Source organism: Chiroxiphia lanceolata, chromosome 14 (genome assembly GCF_009829145.1).
Source record: "Chiroxiphia lanceolata isolate bChiLan1 chromosome 14, bChiLan1.pri, whole genome shotgun sequence".
NCBI classification, from domain to species: domain Eukaryota; kingdom Metazoa; phylum Chordata; class Aves; order Passeriformes; family Pipridae; genus Chiroxiphia; species Chiroxiphia lanceolata.
Window position 1 is genome coordinate 13,791,705 of NC_045650.1, and position 12,045 is coordinate 13,803,749.

General features: G+C 41.5%; 1 protein-coding gene across 10 annotated transcripts in view; it reads left to right on the forward strand.

Moving 5' to 3' along the window:
* Window positions 1-751: 751 nt before the first annotated feature.
* The window catches only part of LOC116793890 (prefoldin subunit 3), a 41,065-nt gene continuing 29,771 nt past the window's right edge, over window positions 752-12,045 (forward strand). For 3 of the 10 annotated variants that reach the window (XM_032702076.1, XM_032702075.1, XM_032702079.1), the window contains exons 1-3: window positions 752-1,203; window positions 8,587-8,729; window positions 11,430-11,505. In XM_032702076.1, the coding sequence (XP_032557967.1) occupies window positions 1,071-1,203; window positions 8,587-8,729; window positions 11,430-11,505 (352 nt within the window). In that variant the 5' untranslated portion in view covers window positions 752-1,070. The remainder of the gene's footprint in view (window positions 1,204-8,586; window positions 8,730-11,429; window positions 11,506-12,045) is intronic. The other 7 variants (XM_032702086.1, XM_032702074.1, XM_032702080.1 and 4 more) reach the window with 5 other exon arrangements.

Below are 12,045 nucleotides of genomic sequence, written 5' to 3' on the forward strand. Positions count from 1 at the left end.
GTGATGAAAATCTGATCTCAAGCCCCGTTCGATCATTCTCTCTGCAACCCCTTGACAGCCCAACCCCAGGCTCTGTGCTGGTGCTTCTCTCACTGCTGGACACGCCGCGACGACTGGTCAGGTTTTATTTTTAATGTCACACCCACACAGAGAACAAAGAGCTGTCGGGCAACTCCGACAGGAGGTTGTTGCCAGGAGGGTTGGCAACTAATGACAGGCCAAGAGGACATAGTCTCAAGCTGTGCCAGTGGAAGTTTAGGCTGGGCATTAGGAGGAATTCCTTCACGGGAAGGGTGATTGGACATTGGAATGGGCTGCCCAGGGAGGTAGTGGAGTCACCGTCCCTGGAGGCATGTAAGGAAAGACGGGACGTGGCACTCAGTGTCATGGTCCGGTTGACACGGTGGTGTTCGGTCATAGGTCGGACTCGACGATCTCAGAGGCCTTTTCCGTGATTCTGGGGGCGGCGGGTCACGGAGCACCCGAGCTATACCTGGGGCGGGGGGGGCTGGTCCCCGCCGCCCGCGGGACACCTGAGGCCCGGCGGGAGGGGCGGCCCGCTCCGGTCGGGCCCCGGCCCCACTCCCGCGGGATCCTGCCCCTCTCCTGCCCCCTCCGGCCCCTCTCCAGCCCCATTCCCACCGGGCTCCGGCCCCGCTCAGGGGCGGCGGGGCGGGAGCGGGGCGGGCGCGCGGTCACCTGACGCCGCGGCCGCCGCCATTTTGTCTGTGAGCGCAAATGTGAAAGGGAAAGCCGGGGCGCACCCGCGGGAGGAGCAGCGGCAGCGCCGAGCGGCGCCGGGAGCCGGGGGAGCACCGCCGCCGGGAACCAGGGGATCGCCACCGCTGGGAGCCGAGGGAGCACCGCCGCCGCAGCGCGGAGCAGCGGGAAGAGCCCCTGTCGGCGCGGCCGAGAGGAGCCGCTGAGGCGGAGCCCGGCGAGCGCTCCCGCCGGAGGGAGCCGCCGGCGCCCTTCCCCCGGGAGGCTGCGCTCGCCCCCGGCCTTGCGGGGGAGCCGCCGCCCCGGCCTTGCGGGGGGACCGCGGGGGAGCCGCCGGCAGGGCCGCGGCGATGATGTCGGGGCAGTCGATCACCGACCGCATCACGGCGGCGCAGCACAGCGTGACCGGCTCGGCCGTGGCCAAGGCTGTGTGCAAGGCGACGACCCACGAGGTGATGGGCCCCAAGAAGAAGCACCTGGACTGTGAGTAGGACCCGGCGGCGGGGCCGGGGTTGGAGCTCCGAGGCGGCTTTGCTGCCCTGGGGCTGCGGGCGGGGGGGAGGCAAGAGCCGGCCACTCGCACTTGGGGGGTGTCGTGTAAATCTGGGTGGACCTGAGTACCGTGAGCTCCAGAACTTATTTTCCACGTGGAGGGAGTGAGGTTTGTAATGCCCTGTGGCGCCCGGGAAGCAAAAATATTCCAACCTCACAAGCTCTTCCCGGTGAGAGCTTCTTAGCTCATGTGCTCTGGCTACAGTGGTGCTTGTTAATCCGGCACCTGGGGAAAAGGTGGGTTTACTGCTGTGAGCCAGAATGCAATTTTTTTAGCACTGTTCTGTCCTTCTGTGCATCCGCTGGACTGCAGCCGGTTAAATATTTCTGTCATTTCCCGAAATATCACAGCGTTTTGTCTTGCGGCTCATGAAACGAGGTAAAAAGATTAGGAGTGAAGGGAAGGGCGTAGGTGGACCAGTGGATTTCTCCTCGATAAGAGTATGTTGCCGCTGATATACTTAATATGCTGAAACTCCCTTCTGTGTACCAAAAAGGTGCAGAAAGTTACCCTTGAAGTCTACAGCAGTATCAGTGGTGTTGCTTCGCTTCAGGTTTTAATAACGGGATATCAATCGCAGTTGCTGTTTGCTGAGAAGGGCAGTGAATGCTTCAAACCTTGCTCGTTGCGCAGCACACCTGTTCCCCAGCTAGTAAAAGTGAAATAAGTGTGTGTTTCCATTAGAGGGATAAAGGCGTAAAGCCTTTTGCCCGTTTCTTCAAAGGCTGGCAGGTAGTTTTGCAGCCCTCGTACAAGTTGAAGGTACTAAAGGGAGTCTGCTGTTGAGGCTCTCTGAAGAAACACTGTAGGGTTTATATGGTTTGAGGGTAGTTTGGCTGTGTGACGCTGTGACACTCGTTTGTTCATACAGGCTTGTGCGAGACCATTCGATGTGGATCAAACAGTTAAAAATAACCTAACCAAATATATATTTCATTTGTTACTGATCTGAATGGGTGGGATCTAGCTACAGTAGTGGATATTGCAGCTACTGTGTTGAAATTAAAAGCTTTAAAACTGGGTAACTGACAATTTCTTTTTTAAAGACACCTTTTTGCATTACCTTATTTTATCTTGTCTTGTGCCTGTGGTAGAACAAGTTAATGAGGTAACCCTTGAGTCCAGAAATGGCAACATAACAGGAAGCCAGAAAGTGGTGACAGTTTGCTCAATAGTTTGAAAGCTTTTGAATCTTAAAAGAGGTAGTGTGCTGTTTGAAAATATCCTTAAAATAACGTCATCTACCAAAAGTCACCCCCAAAAAATAAGAAAATGGAAACATGGAAAAATTCCTGAGAGTAACATAAACTGAGATTGCTTTTTGACTAACAAGTTCCTCTGAATGTCTTTTGATCTAAACCTGTTTAGAGCTGTCACTCAGTCTCTCCTGAAGGTCCCCTTCTGTGATGAGTTCCATGTTCTGGTGTAATTTACTTGATCAGACTTTGGTCTAAGACAAACAAAAATCTTCTTCTTGTGACTAGTGTCTGAAATACAGGAATGCTTTGGTGGGGTAGGGAAAAAAAGATGTGAAATATGGTACCTCAAATATGTCTGCAAAGGGGTTAAAAAAAATCCCAATGAACATGCTCCAGTCTTCACTGAGCATATCCAGGCACTGCTTTTCAAACCTCTGCAACCCTTTGAGTGGCACTTCTTAATTTTTCACTTCTACACAAGACTTCCTTTTATTAAATGTGAACAGGTGAGTACTAAATACTGTCATCTCTGGAAAAATCGCACAATATATGTTTTCCAAGATACAGTGCAAGTACTTCCCAATTTAAGTAAATTATGGACAAAAATATAGCTTGGATTTAATGTAAAATACTGGTAGTTGGACCCTGGTCACTACATGTGTGTGTCATTCAAAATGATACACCATCTGGTACTATTTGTAATTGCTACTCAGGAAAAAGCTTTAACAAGAACATTTTTTTGAGAGTTGCTATCGTTGTATCAGGGATTGTGGAGGGGTATCAGTTTGTGCACTCTGTTCAGATTAATTCTGAAAATCCCCTTATTGCCAAGTTTTCTCAGCAAGAAAAACTGTGGTATGACAACATAGTTTTTACAGGAAAATGTTATATGTGCAGTGTGTGAACTAGTATTTAAGAGTCTTGGGGTTTGTCTGACTACTAATTGCTGAGTAGTATAGTCATATTTTTCTTGAAGAGTGAAAAAACACCCACAAAAAACCCATCCCCAAAACCTAAGCAATGTCAATGGGAATACTTGGGGATTTACCTTTTAAAGTAGGTCACGGTGTCCTAAATAAGTCAGCAGATCTATTTCTGTAGTATTTTGTAATATTTTCAGATAATGCAGAATGTCATATAGAGGCTGATCTTTCCTCTTAGTGGAGCACCTGAAGGTCTTGTCTCCTCTTTCCCAGTGTGGGTTCTCTCACTGCCCTCAGCCTCCTGAGCCTGGTTTGCAGTGGAATGGGGCTGTTATGCTTTTGGAGACAAACCTCTTCTTGTCTAACTACTGAAGAGTCATAATAAAAAAAGGATAAATTAAAGCTGTAGCCAAGTTGGTAACTGGCAGAGCAGACTTGTGTGTAGACTGAAATTTAGAAAAATACAACCCCCTAAATCAATTGCATCTTAAACTTTTAAATGAACACACTAATAATGGAAAAAGCAACTCCTGCTTAACTTGTATACAGCCCACTTAAGAAGAGCAGGGAAGGGGAAAGTAGTTAATGTTACTCATTAAAACTTAACACTCCTATACATACACAAGCTTTGGAAATCTTGTTAGAAGTGATAATTCAGGTATACAATTGTATTATTGAACAGAATTAGTCTCTTAAGCGTGTTGTTTTAGGAGAAGGGCGAAGTCTCCACCAAACTATCACAAACTATATATTTTGCCAATAATATCACATTATGACTCAGTTTGGGGTTGATTTTTGTACCTGCCCATTCTCATTCTCCCTTTTGGCCGCCAAAGCTCTTGACAGTCGGGTAGGTGCTGAGGCAGTGTGGTTCTTGCAGAGATGTGTAAACTGTGATACAGAACAAAGACATTTTCTTGAACTCTTTACACAGAGGAGTAGCTGTGTTTAATTTGAAGTTCTTTAGTAATCATTGAAGCTTTTCATTACAATAATTGAGGAAATTTAACTTGAACAAAGAAAAAAGTTAATATCGTTGGGATCTATCAATAGGGTTTATGTTTAGCTTTTTAAAGAAACTTTATGGGCTGTCTGCCCTGTATCCTTGTTTAGTGGGGAAGTGGGACAGAATAGCTGAATTGCTTTCTTCTGGTAAAGTAACTGGAAGTTCAGATTTAGCTGTTATTACATAACTGAAACTTAAAGATTGATCTCAGCTGTTTATTAAAAGAGCACATGGGCATAAAAATATTTTTATCAGTCAGGTGCTATGTTTTAAGTCTTCTAGCAAGAATTGTTGCACTCCTTGGCTACATTGAGAAAGCTTGCTGAAGTAGCTCTGTTGTTTTATCTTTTGGTAATGTGTCATCTATGGTGCAACTTTCAAAAAGGAAATGTATTTTTTTTCAAGACTGTGTGACTGAGGAAAGTGGTCTTAATTTTTACATCTGTCTTAGAGCAGTTTCTGTCCCATGACAAAATGGAAGAAATACGTGAATATTAAACCATTATGGTTGCCTTTAAGCTATGTATTTACAGTTCTCTTGAGGGAGATTCCTGACTCAAGAAAGTTATGACTTTCTTGAAAGTTGAATAGTATGTCAGTTTTTGTTAATGCCTGACTGAGAATTTTCCAAAAACCTGTTATATGTATATTTTGGGTTGGGTTTCTTTTTTATATCTGGATTTTTGCATGCTGCTTTCTGAAGAGCTGTATAGTTTCACAGATGATGTGCCAGTATTTCAGATGAGCTGTGGAAGAGAAATCCTCAGTCCTCTTCTAGGCAGTAAGATTTCCACAGCTCTTCCAGGCTGCTTGAAAACCCCTGTGGTGCTCTTCTGCTTTAAAGCTGTTTGATTTTTTTTTTCTTTTTTCTTTTTTTTTTCCTTATGTGATGTTAACATGTTTCTAAATTCCATTCTAGAAATAGCACCACAGCTTCACTTGCAGTTGAAATGATTCCTCTGGGTAATTGGCAAAATGCTTTGAGTTGTGAAGTGTTTATATAAGTAGTGCGATAAGAAAATGAGCCTCACTCACCCTATGCATTTCATTCCAGTTTTTGCTGCCAGCATCCATATTACAGTTGCCCAGCTGTCAGTCTCTCAGGTGCATGTGTTCTCTTATACTCCCAGATGTATGGGTTTAATAGCCTTTTCCTCCTGTGCCACCAGCTGTAACAGATCCATACAGTTGTTTCTGTGTAGATATTCCTATTGCAGACTTAGAAGAATTGTATTAGAGAAATGGCACTTGCTTTTCTTTTTATGGATCTCAATTGGTAGAATTGAAATGTGATGCCAGCTTTTTTTTATTACTAGTTGTAAAATATCATTTAAAAAAAATTACCCTGGGTAAGGTTATTAAAGAGTCCTTTTAAACTTCTGCTTTTGCAACACACTCTTAAGAAAGTCCAATTTTGGCCTATAAGAGATTTTTTTCCTTAGTTTAGTATTTTAGAGATGTTTTCTTTGTCTAAGCATGTGTTCTTCAGTGTTGGCAACTGTGGCTTATGTGTTTGTGTGTTGAAGGAGATTTTGGAATGAAAGATCAGGGTTGTTTGTGTTTTTGGCATGGCTTCTTGTGGAAGTAAACTTGTGCTGGCAAGATAAGCCAAAGCTTTTTTTACGGATGTGGGCTTAAGGAGAGGTCATCAGCTACAGCATTAGGTACAGGTGTGAACAGCAGGATTCCTGTCACATTGTGCCTGAACAGCACTGTAGGAACACTCAGTAGCAGTCCTAGACATACAAATGTGCAAGGGATCCCCCAGGTGTTCAGCATCATTTTAGGATCTGCTGGAATACCTGCTGGGAAACCTTAGGGAAGGTGAAGAGATTGAAATCTATGTGGAGAGTGCTGGCAAAATAGGAATGAAAATAGCTTGGCTAACCTGACTGGAGAGTAGAAAGGGTTTGGGTTTTAACCTGGATCTTCCCTCCCGGTTTCAGCTATTATTTAATAAGCACACTTAATAGTGAAAAATCCTCAGTGAAAAATCTGACTTAGTGGTTGTGTGAAGGAAAAAGACTTTGTGCAGAAATAATATTTTCCGTAGGCTATCCATGCAGTCTTTGACCTGAGCAGATCAATTGAATTTCTTTAACTGTTACCTAGTGGTGTTATAGGTGTTGCTCTTTATAGAGTTTGGGGGATTCTTGTTGGTTGTTTTTTTGGTTGGTTGGTTTTTATAAACTGATAGTAGGACTTGTAACAGTCCTGTAACATTTCTGTGCTGGTTACAGACACTTCAGGTACTGATGCTTGTTTGGTATTTCCATGTCTGTCTGTTATGCTTGCTTATAAACTGATTGGGTTTAGGAAGACAAACTTGCCTTAATGTGTTTTGAGACAACTTAGAAACGTTATAACAAAGTTCTCATTCAGTGATGAGGCTGTGGAATTAAGATTTTTCTAAGTATAAATTATGGAATTGGAACTTTCTTCATTCTGTAGGGCAGTAATTGCCTATGGACTGTTTGGACTTCTAGGTTAAAGTACTTTTTAAAATGACAGAGCATCTGATGATGATACAACCATGAGCAGTGTCTACCAAATGGCTTGTTTTTTGAGAAACTTCACCTTTGTAAATATTGAACTATTTTAACACTACTCAGCAATAAGATTTTGATGTATAGCTTGCTTAAAACTTCAGGGCTTTTGTTTTTGTGCAGTTATTTCAGCATTTTTGCGTGTTACTAATAAGGGTGAAAGTTTTCATCCCAGCTGCATGTTTTGTATATATATGGAAGCCTTTGACATCAGAGCAAAATTAGTAACTTACTGTAATTTCCATTTTATAGCTTTCTACCTGAACAAGATAATATCTAAAATTCTTTACCCCGTTAAAATTACTCTGGTTATTAAATTATTTTAAACAGTGATCCTTAATCAAAGGACTTTTTGTTCCTAATAAACTGATCTTTAATTAAGATACATCTATAATATATTCTGTGCGTTAGATGTAAATTCTAAGTGTAATATTTCTATGAGGTATTTTGTCCTAAACTATCGATGTGTGAGCTCTAAGTTCACATTTAAATTGCTTATGATAATGTAGTCTGTCCTCTACATGCTGCTTATAAGACAGAGCAGTTTCAGTGGTGCCATCACCTCGGAATTCAGTTGTTTCCCAGCTTCCCAGGCACCTGCCCTTCCTCAGGTCCTTATCCAGACAAGCCACACAAACAGCAATGGGCTCTGCTACCAACAGTCTGCTCACAGGCTTGGCTTAAAGGAGAGGCCACAAAGGAAGCTTTTCAAACCAGATGTTTGTTTTACTGGCCTTGCCCAGTCCTTAGGGTGTACTTTGATCACACCTGAGCCAAATTTAGTACAGAGAGAGAACATGTCTGATGTGCATGTCTTGAGGGGTTTAGAGCAGTCCTGGATTCAGTTCTTTGCTCCCTTCTCAGCAAGTACCTTCTCAGGCAGGTGCTTTCCCACGTGTCTGCTGGAGCCTGGTCCAGTTTTGTACCGATACTCAGGCAGAGGCTTGAAGCTCTGTCTCTGACCTGCCAAGTTAATGTTCTACTGTTGAGTTTATTATCAGTCTTGGACACAAAGAGCTTTTTTATACGAAAGCCTGACACCTGCCATGATTCACCACAAAATAGTCAGTAGGCTGGTGATTAGGCTTTTTTAGCTAAGTGGAAAGATGTGTAGATGCAAGTTCTTGCTCTTAATTCTTACAGAAAGGAGGCTTATTTTACAGGTTTGTAGCATCTCATTTGCTGTCATGTGTGTCAGTACTCAGGCTTAGGTTGGAGTGGCAAAGTACTTACTACCTGTTGATCCCATGAGGTATGGATGTCTCAACTTTCCTTGCTTCTTGGATTTTCATTTTTTGTTTAAATTGAGTGACCTCAGACATTGAGCACCCAGAAAGTCTACACTGGCTTTCAAACACTAATTTGGGCTCTGTTGGGTTTCTAATGGAACGAGTTATTTGTTAATGAAGTATTGGGACTCCATAAAATTACTGAAATGCCTTTGAAGTTCATACTTGGAGTCCTTCAGTAAAATGTAGTGAATTTGAGGAAGGAGTCTAAAAGACCTCAGTTATTTCTTAAGCAAAGAACTGAAGTTCATGCTTACAGTAAGAATTCTCAATGTAAAAACACAAAATAATGTGTTGATCCTCTTTGAGCATGTAACTCATTATTATGCTTTTTTTCCCCTTTAATTTAGATCTAATACAGTGCACAAATGAAATGAATGTGAATATTCCACAGTTGGCAGACACACTCTTTGAGAGAACTGCAAACAGTAGCTGGGTTGTAGTGTTCAAAGCTCTAATTACAACACACCACCTCATGATGTATGGAAACGAGGTAAGACATGATTAGTTCTGTTAAGGTCTCCTTTATGGCTTTTAAAACATTGTCTCAATCTGTAAGGCATTAGATGTGTATTTCAGTTTTCCAGGGTCTTTGTTTTTTCCTCAGCTGGTGGCTGTAAAGTACTTGTCAAAAACAAAAATATATTCCTTCATTATTTCAATACCAAAATACATCAGTGTTTGCAATTTACCTGCAGGTATCTCGATTGGGCTGTGAGGAAATAATGAGTGACCTTTGTAGGATAGAGACTTGAAAGACTTCTGATGAGCTTTACTTCATTAGGGTAGTGCTTATCAGGAAGAGCACAGCAGAAGAGTCCTGTTAGCCCTCCATAAATGTGCAGCCAACCTTAAAACAGATAAGGAAGAATATGTACTAGAGGGGAGAGGAATATGATGACTGGAATATTTGATCCTGCAAGTCATCATCTGATGGGCTAAACTTTCAGATGTTGTTGCTGTTTACATTCCCCTGAAACATATTTCTACTGCATTTGATTCACTTAAATTATTTCATCACAATTTATGAAATGCATCCCAGTCACTAACATGGCATTAGAAATGTAGCCTCTGTTGTACAATCCCTACATTAAAAGCTAAACTTTGGTGAGATGACAGTCCTAAATCTGTGCAGTCATTGACCTAAGAAATGATTGTTGACTACCAGTAATATTAAAGTGATGACTCCTCAAGTACCCACCAGCCATTAAACTGCTCTGAAAGCTTGGTCTTTGCCTCCTCTCTGCAATGCTCTGTGAACTTGATTGAAATGACCTGTAAAACATAGTGTGCTTTTCCTTAGCAGCTCCTCAGATTATTTACCTGTTTAAGCTGTGTTTTCAACAAATAATAGACTGAAATAAGGAATATTGCAATGTAAAATTCACTGCTTGGAATTTACTACTTATTACAAGTATAAAGCTAAACTGAATGCTGTAAATCAGCTTGTTTATTCCCTCTTTTTCCAAGAGGGAATAAACTTTTTCCAGTTCATATCTGCACAATGAAACTTGCAAGGAAGAAAACCAAACAAACCACAAACTGAATCACAGAAAAAAATAAAAAAATCAAAACTTAGAGTTGTGGGCCACTAGCCAGTATCTGTTTGCCCATACAGTGTTTTGTGCTGGCAGAAGAGTTGAATTTTTATGTCTATACCAAATCTGCTCCTCAGCTTTGAACAGGTGTATTTGGAATTTGAGAGAATTCCTTTATACCTGCTGAGATAACGTGGCTGGAACATTAGTTCTATAATTTCAGGTGGAACATGAGTGTACTCCTCACTCTCCTAATACATTAAAAGAGGCTTTTTCTGAAGCAAATAAAAAATTATCAGATGTTGGACTTCTATTTTAAGTAAAAGTAAACATAAGAGAGGGTCAAAATGTTGCCAGAGCAATCACTGTCTTGCAGTTTCTTGTTCAAGATAACTGCCTTTTCTCAAGATGAAGTTTTGGGTGAAACTCCCCTTACCTGTGCATTTTGCAGCATAAGACCCCTGACATCTGAGTGGTTGAGAGTTAGCCTTGTCCCTTTTAAAATGAGATTCAGAACAGTAGCTAATTTTGAAATATATATGGATAGAAACCCTTTGAATATCACTGTTCTGTTCCTGATCATGTTGCTACTGTTTTGCTTGTATATCTCTGAATGCAGTAATAAGATGTACAGATAAGTCAACTGGAAAGCAGAATAAGAAAAAACAGAGCCTGAACTGTTGGTAGACAAAGCCTACCTCTGGAGTTGCTGATGAGGTGGTATGTGACAAGTTGGGGAATCACTGGAAGGTTAAATTGATTTCAGTTTAAATAGTACCTGTGAGAAGGATTTGCTCGTTACTGTGCTAAGCCCTCTATTACAGTTCCCAGGAGCAGGTGCTGTCCTGAGCCTCACTGAACACATGCTGCTTTACAGAGTACAACAGTCCCAGCCTGGCAGGAGGGTGGATTTCCACCATGGAGAGTGAAGGAACAGGCCCTGCATTCTGTGGCAGCAGAGCATTTCAGATCAAAGCAAGTCCCTTAAGCCATATTTATCATAATTCTCTTTTATGCACTAAAACACATACAAACAAGCAAGAAAGTCAAGAAATGAAAATCACGGGAGATCTGTATGTGATAGTGGCAGAGAAGCTTTTTAAACTACCTTGCTTACCTGGATGTGTTTGTCTCTTACTCTTTTAATATTAGCCAGCTATTATTTGTCAAAACTTAAACATTGTTTAGTCAGATCACTGCATTATATATAAAAGGATATGGTTATCACCCCAGTGGTGCTGCTCACCACAGTTCAGAACCATTATTCTTATTCACTACTTTTGAACTGCGTAGTTAAGCCTGTCTTCCTCTTCTACAGCAAACTTTGGGAGCTTGAATAATGCAAGTGGTGTTTTTGTTTTGTGTTTTCCAGCTTGTCTGTTCTAAACTACAAAGTTAATGAAACAGCTTCCTCTAGGATTATTAGTATTTTATTCACAGGCAGTGATGTCTGTATTAATTTAAATCTATACTTTTGCCAGATAGAGCTTTGGACTTCAGAGGCTTTGTTAGTGAGTGTTTTCAGGTTTTCCTCTAAATTTTTCCCTTTTAACCAAATTCTGTTGTTGATAGAGGTTACATGGTAAGTGTAGTTTTCTTACTCAAGTGTTTCAACTCTCACAACAATTACATTCCCAACTTTTTTTCACCAACAGCGCTTTATCCAGTATCTTGCATCCCGAAATACTTTGTTCAACTTAAATAACTACCTGGACAAAAGTGCCATGCAGGGTAAGGATCTTTCACTGAAGGAAATAACTCCACTGCTTTTTTTCCTCTGTGACAGTGCATGTGTAGGTGCACTCCAGGAGACAAATGACATTTAAATTGAAGGGTATTATGATTTGTATTGCATGAGACACCGTGCATGAGTGCTAGAAATTTTCTGTGGTGTATGTAGCATTGCACACACAGCTATGAACTTCAGAAGGTGAACTCTTAAGGCTCATTAGAATAAACCTGATGAATTATCAGCACAATAATAACTTCTGCCATTGCATTTTAATGCTTCAGGGGTAAATGTTTACTGTTAAGGTGCATGGAATGGTAACCAGGATGTGTTTTATAAATAGTGAGAACTCCACATCTCTAAGTCCTTTAAGTACTTGCTAATGGCAAAAAAACATTTTTATTGTAAGTTGTTACCAAGCTCTTCAACATTTTACTAGGAATACTATTTTGGTTAATTTCAATAACATCTTAACAAGAACTGCTGGGTTCTTTACTGATATTTTATGCTTGGTTCTTGTCTAATATTTTAATGTGTTTAGG